Here is an 18447-nt window from a genome sequence, read left to right on the forward strand (position 1 = left end):
GATAAAAACAAAAAGTTCACATCTGTAGCCTAGCTGTGAGATGGTCTGCACCCCAAGGTAACTTCAGCCCAGCAGCACAGATCATTTAAGTCTGGCCTCTTGAAGGCTAGGAAGCTAGGATCAGAACCACACGCCAGGGGGGCCTTGCGTCTTTTTAGGTCCAAGAATAGAGAAGATCAAGCACTGGTCATCACTGTTCAACATATTCAACAAATGGAGCCTCGGCCCGTAGCAATATATGTATGCCCATTCAAAATTGGGAACACCCAGACCACCCTCACATTTACTGTGAAATATAATGTTGCGTGTTGAGTGTTAGGGCCAGTCCATATAGGTGTACAGTTTTATCAGTCAAATCACGTGACTTTCGTGGAACATGTATGAGAATAGGTGTTCTACCTTGGCCAATGCTACTACTCTTGACTGCCTCCAGTTTCATGATAAGTGGCAGGGGCGATGCGTGTACTACATCAAGACTGCTGAAAGAAGCTAGTTTGCATATTATAGAGCTCTCCCTGCTGGTCAACATGAAGAATGGAACATAGCCATGTAATCTTCTTACTTAAATGTAAAGTAATGTATAGCGTAATGTAATATATAAGGTGGGTTCGCTGACCTTGGATTTGCATTCACGACATCAAAACATCTGACAGGCTTGTATGTTATTGATTTTAAGTATTTGTTTTAAAGTATTATTAATACTATTATTATTATTGTGATGTGTTTGTGTTACAGTATGTTACAGCATGTTTTGATGCGTGTCACCAGCCACCATCCACCCAGGGTGTTTGTGACACCTACCTCTCCACATACAATATGGGAATGTTACGTTTAACGCTGCTGCTTTTCTTTCTTTCTTTTTTTTTTTTGTCCATTAAAATGAACATAAAATGTAAAGCTACCTTTGGCACTCGGCCATGCAGTATACAAACTGCACAACTAATACATAAAATACATAGAATGCAATACAATATGAATTCCCATATCAGCAACAGTGATCATTGGCTGTAGGGGTTTGGTGAGAGGGTTATTTTAGAATGTTCTTATTTAACATGTCCACAGCAAATGGCACAAATGAATTCTCGAACCTTCTTTGTTTGTTTGTTAATGGGACCCTAAGCCTCCTGCCTGATGGTAATAGCTCAAATGATGAGTGAAGAGAGGGTGTGTAGAATCATCATAAACCTGAATGGCCTTTTTGGTTATGTTCTCATTTGTTTGTCTCCAATGATCTTGTTGGCTTTTGTTTGTCTATGAATGAGGTCTGCATGATGTGCCTGTATTTTACAATATCTGCACAGTGGCAAAGCATCTCAATCCATGTCTATAATCTGTTGCCGCGAAAAGTCTGGTAATGTGGGGTTAATAGGTTGTGGATGAATCCTGCAGCATGGCAGACTATGGAGCTCAGCCAAACTTGATTGTCTAACGTTCCTTTTTAGACAATGTTACGAAGAAGCAAGCTCAAATAAGCAACCTACGACTACCAATATCTGGTAGCCGTGAACAATGGAGCTACTCAGTGGCTACCAGTAGCCTACAAGACTGTGGTTTTACTGGTTAAGTGCCAGGTTTTAATGTGTGTGTGTGTGGATGATTATGCAGGGCTCTGCACAACCCTACAATCACCAGTAGGGGGCAGCCACAACACAGCGGATGGTGACATGATATACTAACTACCTACTCTAAGTTGATTTATTTTTAAATTAAACTATACCACCCTGAAACAAACAACATAACTAAGTACCAACAAAATATAAAAGATTGCAGAAAACATGATAACATTTTTACAAATTAAATTTAAAGTAATGTAAAGAAACAGAAAACGTGGACTACCACCATCCTGATTTTGCAACCCCATAGAATTATACAATTAAACCTAGAATTGTCACGAAAGCATGTGCCGTCAAATACAAGCAATATTATATGTGTTTTCATCAGGATGGGGGACAATTATTAAGTAAGTGTTATTTTGGGGTGAAAACAGAACGTTTTTGTTAAAAGATTTAAGCACTACATGATGGTAATCATTGCTATAGAGTGTTTGTTCAGTGACAGGGGTCTCCCTGTGACTCTCCAGCTCTGGGGAATGGGCTGCAGTCATGCGAGTGTTAATAAAAAATTAAATACATTTTCAGGTGGGTTGCAAATCTTCAGCCAATCAGAGAGAGAAGTACCCATTTATCAGCTTACATTTTATAGTGTTATACAGTTCCAATTTTGGCTGCTCATCTCTTTGTGTCATCACTTCCAAATTCACTTGTTTATCCTGTGTGAGTTCTTGGTATTGGTCTCCTGGCCTGAAAATGTGTTCTCTATATCTACCAAAGAGCTGGAGAGACAAGGAGACTCCTTACTGAACAAATTCTCTGTAGCAATGTGTATTATCAGAATATAGATCAATTTAACACTTATTATCACTTACCCTACCTAGTACCTTAGGCTACACCTGCGTGACTACACCTTTCAACAGCATGGACAGTGGTGGAAAAAGTACTCAAATTTTCTACTTAAGTAAAAGTATCAATACTGCAATGTAGAAATACTCTGTTACAAGTAAAAGGCCTGTGTTCAAAATGTTACTTGAGTAAAAGTACAAAAGTATTGGCATCAAAATATACTTAAAGTACCAAAAGTAAAAGTACTAAATGTTTGAAAATAGCAGATCTACAAGCTCAAAACGCATCGCGATGCGACGCGTTGTGAGCTTGTAGATCGGCTATTTTCAAATAGCTTATATAGAACAGGGCTAAAGTGGTAAATATATGTTTTATAATATAATAATTTATGTCTGCAAAGTAACTAAAGTTTTCAAATGATTGTAGTGGAGTAAAAGTACAATATTTGCCTCTGAGATGTAGTGGAGTAGAAGTAAAAGTATTGAAAATTGGAAATACTCCAGTAAAGTAAAAATACCTCAAAATTGTACTTAAGTACAGTACTTGAGTAAATGTACTTAGTTACTTCACACCACTGAGCACGGATGGTTATCGTCTCTGTCGGGTGGAAACCTCATATATCCTAAACCTTTACTTTTCAGGATTCAAATTCAACAAGATCTACAAGCTCAAAACCCAGCAGCTTGTAGATCTGCTACTTTATGCCTTTGGGTGACACTGTAGTATGATCAAGTAGGGCATTAATTTACGAAAGAAACACAAAGAGTTAGAATATTATGGAGATAAGAGGTTTCTGGCCGACAGCGACGGTTATAATAACGAGACACAGCGTGGATCTGTGTAAAGTGCAGTGGTGTAAAGTAACTAAGTACATTTACTCAAGTACTGTACTTAATTAAGTACAATATTGAGGTACTTTTACTTTACCGGAGTATTTCCAATTGTCTATACTTTTACTACTCACTACATCTCAGAGGCAAATATTGTACTTTTACTCCACTACAATTATTTGAAAACTTTAGTTACTAGTTACTTTACAGATATAATTATATTAGATTATAAAACATACATTAACCACTTCAGCCCTATTTTATACCATGGCTATTTGAAAATAGCTGAAAGTACATTTTGATACTAATACTTTTGTACTTTTACTCAAGTAATTTTTGAATTCCGGACTTTTACTTGTAACAGAGTACATCTACATTGCAGTATTGATACTTTTACTTAAGTAAAACATTTGAGTACTTTTTCCACCACTGGTAAAGTGTCTGATGTGTTACGTGTCTCAGAGAGCAGCAACAGTGTTGCTTACCATGGAAGAGAATGGGATGATGACCTCTGACCCCGTGATGTCATGGTCGGTCGTAAACTGACGTGTAAAGACAAAGTGCTCACTGAGCAACGTTGGAACGCATGCTCAACGAGAGCGAACATGGCAAAAACGGCCCCTATACAAATATCTATAAATATTTACACAATGACGTTGTTCACTGTAGTGGACAAATTGTAAAGTAGTTGTAAAATGTACACTTTAAACGTTGTTTGGAGAAAACAGCTGTTGTCACACACACCATGAACAATGATTCTGATTTACCACTTTCAACCTGTCAGGGCATTTAAGGTGAAACTCTTATCTCTCCCAAGTGTTTTTTTTCAGAATTAGCAAAAAAAAGCATTTGCAGATAAATGTAGATAGAATAGGGCTTAAGTGATTAAAAGTACTAATCTAAGCAATGCAAAGGCTTGGTTCTCTCTGGTTGTTTACCTGCAAACAGGCTAAATGTTGGTGTGTGTGTGTGTGTGTGTGTGTGTGTGTGTGTGTGTGTGTGTGTGTGTGTGTGTGTGTGTGTGTGTGTGTGTGTGTGTGTGTGTGTGTGTGTGTGTGTGTGTGTGTGTGTGTGTGTGTGTGCGCGCGTGCGTGCGTGCGTGCGTGCATGCATGTGTGTGCGTGCATGTGTGTGTGTGTGCGTTTGTGCATGTTTGCGCACGCACGTGTGTCATGCATGTGCATGTGTGCACGCGTGTTCTGCACGTCAGGTTAGACCGGTATGGTCTCTGCTGTCTTCGGCCAAAACCTGCTTCCTCCGAGTAGCCATCTGTCACTGTGACACCACAGACAAAACCCACTTCCCCCTGACAACAAACGTGTGTGGGATAGAGAGAGTGAAAGAGTGGAACCACCAAAACATTGTTCACTACACACATTTTATACAAAACATAACACGTGTCACACAAGCGTACTATATAGAAGGCAACATTCCCACCCCACTCCCCCCCATACACAGACCCTTACTCCACATTAATGACATAACAATATATCAAACCCACAAGTATCATTCATTGGCCAGCAAGTGACTTCATGGCTACTTGTAGGTGGAGTAGGGTTGCGGTTGCAGGTTTGATTCCGACCGCTGGCAAGTACAATGCGGCACAGTATCTAGTCACTTTAAGTCTCCTTGGATAAACATTTGCATTCAGTGAATATACAGTAATATACAATTATTATATAAATGTACATTTATATATATATGCACACAAAAGGCTGAGTCGGCTGAAGGTGACTTCGCAACGCTCACTCGGTGGTGCCTCTTGTGGCTCAAGTCACCTTCAGACGGCGCGCCTCCGTCGGTGAAAACGAGGGCACCCCTTGCAATCTGACTGGTTTTCCAATCATACTGTGACATATTTATACACACACACTAGTCCATACTCGGTGATGGAGAGTGATTTAATCCTGTTGGCGTTTGTGAGACAACCCGGTCATTTACGACCCGACATGGAACCGTTGCCACCCACGACCATGAGAAGTTGATGTTTAAGCTGTTTCAGCTAAGCTATGTGAGCTAATAACACAAGCTGTATTTGAACATGATCAAGCACGTGTGAATCTGCGTGCTAGTGCTATGAAGATGTATTGAGCGCCCTCCCGCTCAATATGCAATGTGTCTAGCCATCTGCTAGAGATCCCATAGCCTGCGGGGCTGTAACCATGACGACAGTTCCCATAGCCCAAACTCCGAATGTCTTGTGTTTACACAAAAACGCTAATAATCAGCTTACATTTTGGGAAAAAGAAAAACGGGCTTCCTCACTGTGTGCGTAATCTGCGTATGCAAGTGGTCAATGCCCGTGTGTAAGTTCAGATACATTTCTCAACCCACTGAGCTCACATGTAGAACAACAAGGTTTCCTTAAAAAAAAAAGAGAGAGACAGACAGAGTAATTTTAAGGCATTTGTGCTCGTCTATAGCAAAGGATACATTATGACATAAAAATTCATAAGCCGCAATCAGGCCCATGACATCACCTAGGTAACCTATACCTACCTATTGCTCTGCATAGGAGCACCATTTAAAAATGAAACAACGTTATGGTCCACTGTCTCTTCTGGACGAATTCACTGGGAGGCGCTAGACTAGAGTTCTAGTTCCTTACTTCCTCAGTGTGATGAGTGTGTCGGTGTGATGACTCGAGTGTGTCCAATCCTTGTATTTCTGACCCTCCTTCCCAGTTCGGTGTGATGAGTGTGTCCTATCCTAGTATTTCTGGTCCTGCATCCTGGTTTGGTGTGATGGATTGTGGTCCATGTAGTTTTATAACATTGTTGTTTCAGTCTGGAGGATGGACTGGGCTCTGGAGTTCCGTGGAAAGTGGGAGGAGTTCTCTCCACCGTTGCGGCTGAAAGACATGGCGTGCAGCCTGCAGTCCCTGCCCACATAGCGCTTCAGTGATAAACTTCTCCATGTGCGCCTCAACTCACCCTGAACCTGATGGACACACACAAACACACTTATGTACATTGACCAACAGAATAATGCTTAATGTATACCGTCACGCGACGGTGTCGCATCCCTAAATAGAAGATCTACAAGCTCACGACTCACACATTGTGAGCTTGTAGACCGTCTATTTTTGGCACGCAACACTGTCGTAAATCTTAACCCATTTTGGGCGGGAACCCCTATTTGTAACTATACCTTTCAATGTTGCTATGTACAGTATATAGTGTGTGTGTGTGTTTGTGTATATATGTACGCATGTGTATGGGGGCTGTGTATGCACGTGTTGACATACCTCAGTGTTGAGGAAGCAGTACAGGATAGCCACCACTAGACCCTACATCATAAACATCATAAAAGAAATGATCTTTATTGTAATAATGCAGCTGAAAAATTACATGGCCGTGTTATTCTTAGGTATTTATTTCAATTTGTGACATTAACAGCATCAATCGATGCACAAATGTTATAATTATACATGCAATACCAGCTGAGAAGACACCATTTTTTGGTTCCATATTCTGAACATGGCATGCTGTCATGAGCCTGAGCAGTTCTTAATACCATTAAGTCAAATAATAACTGATATATCGGCCAAACCAATGCATGGGTCGGGCTATACTAAATACAAACAAAATGGACAGATTTTACCTGGAAAGATCCCAGGCCCAGGTCAAACAGGATCTTATATTGCTCCATGCTTTTGTCAGCTGTCTCCACCAGATACACAAACACCACGTAGTTCACGCCAAACAGAGGGATCAGTAGCAGAGTAGACTTGGCCAGGCGCCTGGAACGCGCACACGCACACGCGACACACACACACACACACACACACACACACACACACACACACACACACACACACACACACACACACACACACACACACACACACACACACACACACACACACACACACACACACACACACAGAGAGAGAGAATATTCATTGGTTCGTGTTAATACACAAAGCTCACCTTGGTTTGGCCCCCCATATCTGTGTCAACTGTTGCATATGCATATGCATCTGCTGTGTACAACACCCATTCTGTTCATTTGATACCATATGGTCCCAAAAACAAACACTGCTCAGGTTGTCCTCCTGTTTGTGTAGCATGAGGCAGCTCGATGTACAAGTACACCCACTGGACATGACAGTACAGTATGTCGCAATCGGGCTTCAATCCAACCCAATGATGCTGAGTGCCAAGCAGGGTGGCGTAGGGTCCCATTTCATAGTCTTTTCTATGACCTGGCCGGGGGATTGAAGCCGACCTTCCAGTCTCAAATCAGCAATGGCCGACAGGATCCGGTGGAAAGACGTGGCATCTATAGGATATCGACGACCGGCGAAGGACGGCGAGAGAACGAAAATAATTGGACATTTCAGCCCGAAACGTAACGCAGTGGGACCTCATCCCGGAGCTCTAACACTAACACACAAGGGGAGCTAAGAACAGGCTGCGTTCCATAGTTGTTAAATTCCTAAGGTTGAAGGGCAGTGCTAAGGAACGCAATACAAACTCAAAGGCACAAATGATATTCATTAACGAGGATTACACAGAAGCTGTCGGTCGGACTAAGGAGAAAAGGGCTACTACCAAAGATGATGGAGGCAAGGGAGAAAGGATGTTTTGCAGTTTTGCGCTATGACAAGCTCGTCATTGGCCTTGGTCGTCAGCAGGGGAGAAATGAGTCTGATTAGAGGGGGGGAAAAAGAGAACAAGCATCTTGCTCATCAATATAATGTTCACATTTTCATGGTATAAGAAACCAATACAGTTACATTATATTCTGAAAAGACAGAAATACATTTGGTGCAGATATGCAAAGGCGTATTCCTGGTGAACCTAGGGATGATCTAACTATGGGTTCTGGTACATTTACATGACCGATGACTGGCCAACACGTATCTGGATCCAAGCACAATGGACTTTGCAATGCAAAATGGTAGAACATCGAGTTCGGAAACGGTCGTGGCCTATATGGGGACGGGAGCTGCATCATGATCCAAGGAATCCGGTGGGAAACAAATTGATTGTATGACCTACGGTTAAACGTGAAGGGGCCTTGGTTTGCAAGATTAGCCCCACACAGACACAAAGACACACAGACGGCCAGGCTGCCTTCCAGCCTGGCAGAGATATTGATGACGAAAGTAATTATAGAAGGCAGGTCAGTCAGCTTATTGAATGGTGTGATAGATAGGAACAAAAAGGAACAAAAGCAAATCGTTCAGTTTATAATCTCCAACATTGCATTACAATGTGAGAGTTGTTCTGGAGTTTTGCTGTTGTTAAGTGTTAAGATCTTCCAAATCTTTTGGAATCTCTCAAGGAGCCATGTGTAATTTCTACCACAAAAAGTGTTTTTACGTTCTCTTTTATTTCATGGTATGGGAATGCTACAACGCTACAAGACAAGCAACGCTACAAGACAAGTCTGATATTGATCGTGTTGTTAAACTAGCAAGCAAAATCATTTGTATAGAGCCATTAACTCCTTGTAATGTGAGAGAATAATCAAGAAAGCTATATAGATAGTATCATTCAGGATGAAGGACATCCAGACATTAACCCATTAAGACCTGAGGTCGATTCTAAAAGTGTCTTCTAAATCCTTAACAGTTTTCTGAAAAACGTTTTCATGTCAAGGACCCCCAAAATTATATGACCCCGATCTCAAAATATTTTGTTCCAGGGACCCCCAGAAGAAAAGATCTGAGTTCAAAATGTTCGCTTTATATATATGTTCAAAAGATTTGCACAAATGTATAATAAAAAAATAATAGCATATCTACAAGCTCATAGCGCGGCACAAAGTGTCTTGCTATGAGCTTGTATATCTGCTATTTTTGAATAACCAAAGTATAAAATAATCGTTAAAGTGGTTACAATCTAAAGTAAAGATGCTTTCCCGGTTTTAATGGGTTAACCACTTAAACCCTATATACTTAATTGACCTGCAGTCCCCAATGCAGGCATCTTTACTAGGCCCCATCCTTTCTCCCCCTCTACACCAAATCTTTTGTGAGCTTGTGGATCTATTTTCACCTAAATGTTCATCCCCAGGATAGTAGGGGTGGTAAGGATTCCTGTGGATCAGAAATCTGTACTTGAGAATTTCTGATGAAGATCTTTCAATCGAAACGTTGAACGCGATAAAAACAGTGGAGGTTATTCTACCAGTGTGCAGACCTTATTTTCCTTTATGTTGTTGTTTGTCCTGCACCTGGGCATTCAAGTGGATGTGCGTGCACTACCTTTTCATCCATATGCATACGTGACCTGTTTTGAAATATGAGCCGTGTCTAGGAATATATCAACCAGGCAGTCTGTTCAGAGCCAACAGCATTCTATGGATTAAAGGATTGTGTGTTGTTGTAGTCGTGACTGTCTCTTAAGGCCACACCTGTATTCGGTTGGACATGGAAATATGACTCCCTGTTACTTTGTTTTCGTTTATTTGTTATTGTCCAACATAGGATCGTACCTGTACTGTGATTGGTCATTACCGCCGACGTCAGAGCAGCGTAGTTTCTGCACAAGGATGCGGATGATGCTGATGAACAGGAGGAAGTTGATCTGATGACAAAGACAAGAAACACACACGCGCATGCACACACACACACATGCACACACACGTAAAGTTTAGTTCTTATCCCATCACCCACTCACATGCACATGCGCAAATGAATGCACACACATGTCAATTTCTTTGTTACACACACACACACACACACACACACACACACACACACACACACACACACACACACACACACACACACACACACACACACACACACACACACACACACACACACACACACACACACACACACACACGTAAAGTTCTGTTGCACTTGGTAGAACCAGGGGTTGTACAGTTAGTATATCTGTGCATTATATAAGTCAACATATTTTCCATAATCTTCATCTGTTGCTTCTGTGCTCCCCTTCATTAAGAATGTCTAAATGTCAAAGCTTGAATAAAATGTATGCTGCTGAGCAAGAGCAGTATGCAGGATTTTTCCTCAAGGATATTTCTTCACAATTGGTAATTTAAAAAAAAAGAAATAAAATAAAATGAAAAAAGTATTTAAAAGAGCAAAGCCCCCAAAGTTTGAAGTTGAATGGGCTCATATAGGAGTGGGACATGTCTGATCTAATGAGTATCAAATATCTAAATATTGAATCAAACAACTTGAAAACGGTCTGGGGTGCACACAGAAGCCAGAGTAGATGTTAAAATGTGTTTTAAAGGAAAATACCCCTTTTAATTCATAATGTGTTTTGGAGTAGAGAGGCACCAAATGTCTCTTTTGGGTCTCGGGCTGAAGCTCCACCTGGTCTATAGACTTACAATAACAGAGGCCATGATGGGCCAGTTGATCACTCTCTTAGGTATGAGCTTTTCATTTTTCTCCCAGCACCTGCAAACACACAGCAGACAGAAATACTGTAGGGTCAGTTGTTCCCGACCTTTTCTGTGAATCTTGTGAATCTTGAAAGCTTTAGCGGCCCAACGCTAAACGTTGGTCACGTACACTACATTTTGTAAAATGTATGGTTTCCTCATTCCTGTATTGCAGGGGTCGGCAAACTTTTTGAAACAAAGTCCCATGTTTTTATTCACTTGATAGTCTATGTGCCATGGATATCAACATTAAGCAGAAATATGACACCACATCCAAATTAAAATATTTCCAACAGATTTTGATTGTCCAAATACATAACAATGACTTGTGTTTTGATTATCTTTCACATCAGGACATTGTAATGATCTAGAAGAGAAGAGCAATAACCCCACCTATATCCATATCTATACTCCCACCATATCTTATTCATCAGTCAGAGGTCAGAGGTCACTGGATGTTCAGCAAAAAAACATTTTCACGACATAACATAACGTAAACAAAAACATATTTATCCATGCGGGCTGGTATGCCCAGACATCTATTTGAGCTTTCAATTGCCATTGTTTTGCCATTGTTCTCTGAGCCAGAACGGCATCAGGGTGATCAAAAGCTGGCATGCGACGTAGGCTCTACACAAAACGAAATAGCCTAGGCGACGTTAATAGGAGGAAGGATTATGTGCAAGAGGTAATTTGCATACAGATGCAACAGGACTTAAATTGACTACATTTTAAAAATATATGTATTTTATTTTATTTTAAAGGAAAGATCATCTCTCACAGACTTGCCAGTGTGCCAGAGGTTACCTTCTCCTGTGCCAACTGTGTCTAAGGTTTTCAAACCCTACCGTATTGTATATAATACAACACATTCCAAAAAGACTCTCACTCTGATGATGTCACGACAGGAAGTGCAGGAACTCACCATGTATCCTCCAGGTATATCCTACATATGACCCACACCACCACAAAGAGAGAGGGGATCCCTGAGAGAGAGAGAGAGAGAGAGAGAGAGAGAGAGAGAGAGAGAGAGAGAGAGAGAGAGAGTAGTGAGGAGATCGCAGGTGTATGTTATATGTTTACATTATATATACATTATATGTGCAAATAATAATTACCCTGATTATTTTATTGATAATAACAATAAAACTGCAAAGGTGATATAAAACAGGGGATAAGCATCACTTTACTGTATAATTATATATTACTGTGTGTGTGTGTGTGTGTGTGTGTGTGTGTGTGTGTGTGTGTGTGTGTGTGTGTGTGTGTGTGTGTGTGTGTGTACTCATGTGTGCGTGGCACATGCTGTTTGCCAGTGCAGGCTTAACGGAAGGGCTTTGGGTGCTGAAGCACAGGGCATCAACCTTGGGGGGGGCGGGGGTGTTGCTGAAGGAGCGCTAAACCGGTGAAACGCGCTGGTGAAGCATCAATTTTCCACGCAGCTCCCCCGCCCCCCCCGCTGACAAACAGGTGAAGGAGCGCTAAAACTGTGAAAAGCGCTGGCGAAGCATCAATTTTCCACGCAGCTCCCCCGCCCCCCGCTGACAAACCGGTGAAGGAGCGCTAAAACGGTGAAACACGCTGGTGAAGCATCAATTTTCCACACAGCTCCCCCGCTGACAAACCGGTCCTGGGGGGCGGCACCGAAACCGTCGTAGCACCGGGCACCACGAAGGGTTAATCCGGCCCTGCTGCTTGCGTGCATGTGTGTGTGTGGTGTGTGTGTGTGTGTGTGTGTGTGTGTGTGTGTGTGTGTGTGTGTGTGTGTGTTTCCTACCCCATCCAATGAGCATGTAGACAGCAGTGTGCGTGGCGTAGCTGTGGATGACCAGCAGCAGGGTGTGTAGGTACAGACCCTCCACCAGCAGCCAGAAGAAGTTGGCCATGATGAAATAGTTGAAGACCACCAAGCTGACCTTACACCCCACCTGGAACACATGAACCACATGAAGCCTGACATATGGATTTTGGGCAAATGTTTCACCATCACTTAAACCCTCAGGCCTCTATTACTACTGTTAGTGTCTTATCTGTTTTCGCTCTACATTAAATATCTTTGCTGAAAACAGCCGATCTACAAGCTTGCTGCGACGCTTTGGAATTATATGCAAAAAGTATTCCCCGGAGCACGGATGCCCGGGTATAAGTGGTTAAAAAATTGTCACAGAGCCAGCAGAGCCAGCGGGAAAAAAAACCGGCGAGAGACAAAGTGAAATGACACCTTAATATGTTATGATGGACCTGGATGGTTTTTACACTGCAGGGAACAGAGCCGGTACATCTGCTCTTCATCATGTCTTCTCTCTAGCTCTGTCTGCTCTGTGTGGCTCTCTGCACAGCCAGCTCAACCATGCCAGCAACATGAGATAACTCCAGTAGAGCAGTGTTCATTTCGTTGACTAAAACTATGACAAAAAAATTGCGGCATACAACCCATGGTTAAAAGTTTGGAATTATTCTATATTATTTGTTTGACTGTTTCTCTCTTCTTACCACAGTGCTTCCTGGTTCTGGGCAAGGTAATAAAAAGAAGGTACAGTCATCTACCTAATTTTCCCTATCCAGCAATAGGCTCTATGCACAGCAGCAGCCATATTATCACTTCCTTCACAGGTGTTACCAATGATACTAATGGAGGCTCTCCATTTAGTGTAGCACAGCGGTTTCCACGACCCCCATCTGAGAGTGTACAAATGGAACCAAATGGACCCTTACGGGTCCATTTGGCCATACACCCATCCGTAAGGGGCCATTTGGAAGCCCATGAGGGTCCCTGCTCCCCAACTTTAGACCCACTGGTGTAGCAGAGTGTTTCCAGTGAGCCAACATGCACAATATCAGCACCCTGACTCTGTATGACCAGAATGGAACAGAGCCTTCATTAGTATCATTGGCAACACCTGTGAATGTCTTCACAATATGGCTGCGGTGCATAGAGCCTATTTCAGCCGGCAGATTTGTCGCACTGGGAGGCAAACTGCAGCCGTGGAATACATTGGAGTCACTGTCAGTGAGAGCCAGGTGGACCAGCTTAAGAACAAACACAATTTCTGAACAATTGAGACCTTTTTAGAGAGTTCCGCCACTGAGGGGGCAGAAACAGCGCCGGTCACGTGGTTCATGTAAACTGAAAATAGTTACAAACGCCCATAGACTCCAATGCATTCCGTAAACTTCCGGTTTAGGGCTTTGTCACTATTCGCCAAGGCTATGTAGAAGACCTGGCCCGAAGAAGTGGACGGAGGTGACGTAACTCTCCTTGAATGGCTCTGGTTCAGCCGGCTCTCATTGACAATGTATTTCACCGAACGTCGGGATCCAGTTTTGCCTCCCATGCGCACAATGTCGCCTCGCCTGACTGGCCCGTGGACCGACCGTACCTGCTTCCATCATAGCCTTGGTTCTGGGCAGTGGGAAAGGACCCGAGTGTAGCGCCAGGCGTATCTAGTTGTATAACAATATAACGCGACCTGACACTGCCCAGCAGGGCCGGACTGGGACCAAAATTCAGCCCTGGCATTTTGGTCCGAACCGGCCCACCACCCCCCGGTCCATTTTGTCAACGTTTTTTTGTGGCCCAGCGGCCCACTGGCCCAGCGGCCCACCGGGCATTTGCCCAGTCCACCGCTGCTGCCCAGGCAGTTAGTGAAGGGCTGTGGTGTGGTGGAGACCTAATGTGAATCTGCCAAGTGTTTTGTAAATACATATTGATTTTGTTATTTTTATTGAACACTATTTTTCCCTGGACTTAAAGGGTGAATAAAACACATTTAGCTTCATATAGACTGTGTCTAGCTGTCTTTAGATTTTTTTTTTGTGTAAATGGTGCATTTATATAATGCCTTTATCCAAGGCGTTTTACAATGATTGTGCATTACATTCACCCACACACACATTCATACACCGATGGTGGAGGAAACCATGCAAGGCACCAACCTGCTCATCGGGAGATGCAATTAGGGGTTCAGCGTCTAATTCAAGGACACTTCTACACTGACTCTGGGGGAGCCCGGGATCGAACTAGAACTCGATCGAAGTCTTTAGTCTTTTTGATATTTTTCGAGTGCCTTTTGGCAAACTGCTACCCTCAGTCTAGGGCAGAGTGTGACGGGCAGGAATGTTCCGATCATGGCTTTAATGAGTTTTATTATGTAGATGGGTACTTGACAAGGGTAATTGTTCCGTTCGGCATATCGTCAAGTGGGGCCATCAGATTATTAGGGAAATGTTCAAGTGGAGAAAAGAGAGAGACACTCAGGGAGGAGAGGTGCTGATAAAACACCTGGGAAAACTGCAATCAACAGAAGTCAAGTATAGCTGACGCACATTGCCTGATTATCATTGCTGATCAGCACCAATGTGGTGTTCAAGTGTGTCTGTGCTGAGAAAAAGCTGGTGAGAGGAAACAATTGTTATAACTGGCAAACTGTTCTCCAGAACTGACGCAGAACTACTAATAATTATAATACATTTTACTTACTATTTGAAACGAATCTCAGAGTGCTTCATGGTATGAAAAATCTAAATAAAACATATATATTTAAACAATGACATGAGACCCCCCTCTCCCAACTATACAAAGCAAAAAAAAGTGTAAACACACAAAGGCATCGAACCAGTGCATCTAGGCAAATGCCTTGTTAAAAATAAATGTTTTTAGTCCCCTTTATAATAACGTCTGTGGTGCTCTCAGAGAGTCAGGGAGGGCATTTTACAGCCGAGCAGCAGCTGAGCAGAAGGCCCAGTTGCCCGTGGTGCAGAGCTTGGTCTTGGGGGGATGCAGTGTGTGAGAATTTCCGGAGTTGAGGGTGCGGAGGGACCATTGCTGTGGATGCACTGATGGGTAAGAGACCTTACTCTATCCTGGAGACGGTGTGTCTAGTGAAGTGAATGGAGGGATGGGTGTAATAATATTACACCCATCCTCCGTGCGTGCGTGCGTGCGTGCGTGCGTGCGTGCGTGCGTGCGTGCGTGCGTGCGTGCGTGCGTGCGTGCGTGCGTGCGTGCGTTTCAGTAGAACAGCTGTGCCAGACAGTGAGTGCAACGAATGTGGGTGTGGGTGCATGTGGGTGGGCACACTGTTTAACCACTTGAACCCTAGCATCCCTATTCTGGGGGGAACAGTCGTCGAAAATACATGATCTAAGTGAAAATGGCCGCCACTGCTATGCCCTATAGTGATGAAAGAAATTGTGATTTTGCCCCCAAAATCCGAAAGAATTTTAGAGTTGCGCGGTAACATTGTGATGTAAGCCAATGCAATTGTGTATTTTATTTTTAGATAAGTAAATAGTTACAGAATTCGGTCAAAATGTCATTTTGTAAGTCACTAGGCCTATTTGTTCATTTAAACTGGTCTGATTGTGTGTGTGTGTGTGTGTGTGTGTGTGTGTGTGTGTGTGTGTGTTATCTGACCAGTGATGGCTGGATGCTGCAGTCTGCGTGCTCGCTGTGTGAGAACAGGATGGCGTCCTTAACCAGAACAGCCACGGCTTTCAGGATGAACGACACAAACAGGTTCAGATGAATGTAGTTCCTGGTACAGCGAAGCCGCCTGTAGAGACCACACACACACACGCGCGCACATGCACACGCACACGCACACACACAGACAGAAATTGTAGGCTGCAGATATGAGGCAAGGATTATAGTGTATAAATAAATAGTGTCATGAAGGGTGCTGTAACTAAACACAGTGATCTCAGCCAATCACTGCAGGGTGATGCGCGTGCGCGTGTGTGTGTGCGCGCGCGCGCGCGCGCGCGTGCGTGCGTACCTGAACAGGCAGAGGATGGTAATGCTGGTTAGCAGGGCGATGAGAGAGAGGCTGTGACCAAGAGTGTAGAAAATCTTCACCACTCTGTAGAAAACCACCTGCAAAATGTGCACACACACACACACGCACACGCACACGCACACGCACACGCACACGCACACACACACACACAACATTTTATTCAAATAATTTTAAACCTCCATCTCAGTGAACCAGTAGATTTGAACCCTTCGAGAAAAAAGACAAGAGACAGCCAGACAGAAAGAATGAAAGAAAGAAAAAGAAAGAAAGAAAGATGGGACGCAATCTAAAAATAGAGAAAGTCTCTTGTGCACATATTTCAACCAAAGAAAAAAAACATTGTCCTCGCGGGGAAATGAGGCCTCCTGAATTGATAGCCTGCGGGATCAGAGGTCGTTTATTTCAAAACCGCTTTGGCATTCACACACTCTCACTGCGCACAAGATGGATACCAAAATATGCGCTCCTGTCAAACACAGACGCGCTGTTACAACAGTGCTCATTAAATAGTCGGAGTCGTCCAGTATACGCGGGCGCCTCCTTAAAAGTGAGTCTTTAAGTGCGGGGGGGATCATTGAGAATGAGTCCTTTTGGAAACGTGCACTGAGATTCAGGTCAGACGCACTGGAGGAGGTGAGATGAGGCGAGGCTCTGTTCCATCGCTACGGTGAGAAAATAATAAAGTCTGCACGCTGGCTGACCAAGAGATCTAAACGCTTAACAGCGACTAAAACATGGAGCTGAGAACCAGCGTGCAGACTTTATAATTTTTTCACTGTAGAGCCGCCGTTTGTCCAGGATGATTGGTGATTAGGATGTGCATGCACTATCTCTTCTTGTCTGGTCCATTTCTAAACAGCACTAAAGTAGCCTGTCTGAACAGCAAAAACAAACAAACATGGAAACCGATTTCTAAAGAATTATACTTTGCCGTGGTGTTGCTCGCCAAAAAAAGTCCATCTGGTGTTTTCAGCGAGCAACACAATTGTACGACAAAGTATAATTTAAGCATTAGGTGCATCCAATGCAGATCGATCGACAATGTCTGAATGCACAAAATGTGTCAGATCACATTTAATGTGATCTGCTGACTTGCAACAGTGTGGACACTCAGTCCTAAAGATCAGGTTTGAGAAACAACTCTGCAGTCTGAACAAAGCATTATGTCCCCTCGCCACTCACTGAGGGCCCGTCGTCAGCCACTGGAAAGAACCGGATGATGGCAGAGGGGCCCCAATGAGGGACTGTCAACCACTGGTGTGTGCGTGCGTTTGCGTGCGTGCGTGTGTGTGTGTGTGCTTGTTCACGTGCGTGCACATCTGGCCTTTGTCGACCTCCCTCAACACTCTAACCCACTCTCATCATCTATAAACAACATTCTCTGTGCCTGAGACACCATCTGGAACACACACACACACACACACACACACACACACACACACACACACGTGCATGTGAACACACATGCACACAGAGGCGTAGGCATACACATGCACATACAAATATGCATGAATTGAATATACTGTACACATACATTGTCAAATGTGTACACACACACACACACACACACACACACACACACACACACACACACACACACACACACACACACACACACACACACACACACACACACACACACACACACACACACACACACACACACACACTTTGAGATAGCCAAACATCCACAGACATCCCCTGGCATCCAAATAAAATCCTGCAGCTCAGATGTGTTTAATATTGGAGCTAATTATAAATGCAGCTTTTTAAACAAATGGGTCTTTGGGCTTTGGTCTCAGAGCAAAACGTCTAGCAAGTCCTGAACAAAACCTCCATCTATGTCCTTTACAACAGATGATTTCTGTTCCAACATTTCTGGCTTGCGCTCACTTTCTGTCTTCCTGTCTGACAGAAGGGGTTTAAGAAACACTAATTTATTCCTGATTGCTAATGAGCAAAGTGAAGAGTTATGGTCCTTAGAGCCATAGGTTATGGAGAGTTTTACGAGAGAATTAAGGATCCGGGGAATTTTGTGGGGGGTGC

General features: G+C 43.2%; 1 protein-coding gene across 3 annotated transcripts in view; it reads right to left on the bottom strand.

The window, feature by feature from the left end:
* Window positions 1-5662: 5662 nt before the first annotated feature.
* LOC308077265 (vasoactive intestinal polypeptide receptor 2-like) overlaps window positions 5663-18447 on the bottom strand; it is a 45800-nt gene continuing 33015 nt past the window's right edge. Inside the window, exons 5-14 of one of the 3 annotated variants that reach the window (XM_080417887.1) lie at window positions 16381-16478; window positions 16020-16158; window positions 12381-12531; window positions 11529-11589; window positions 10550-10619; window positions 9677-9768; window positions 7786-7881; window positions 6833-6971; window positions 6477-6518; window positions 5663-6163 (exon numbers count right to left, since the gene is read on the bottom strand). In XM_080417887.1, the coding sequence (XP_080274013.1) occupies window positions 5996-6163; window positions 6477-6518; window positions 6833-6971; window positions 7786-7881; window positions 9677-9768; window positions 10550-10619; window positions 11529-11589; window positions 12381-12531; window positions 16020-16158; window positions 16381-16478 (1056 nt within the window). In that variant the 3' untranslated portion in view covers window positions 5663-5995. Of the gene's footprint in view, window positions 6170-6476; window positions 6519-6832; window positions 6972-7785; window positions 7882-9676; window positions 9769-10549; window positions 10620-11528; window positions 11590-12380; window positions 12532-16019; window positions 16159-16380; window positions 16479-18447 lie in introns of all 3 variants that reach the window. The other 2 variants (XM_080417886.1, XM_080417888.1) reach the window with 2 other exon arrangements.

This window comes from Gymnoscopelus braueri, assembly GCF_963280865.1.
Source record: "Gymnoscopelus braueri genome assembly, chromosome: 21".
In the NCBI taxonomy this organism is placed as follows: Eukaryota; Metazoa; Chordata; class Actinopteri; order Myctophiformes; family Myctophidae; genus Gymnoscopelus; species Gymnoscopelus braueri.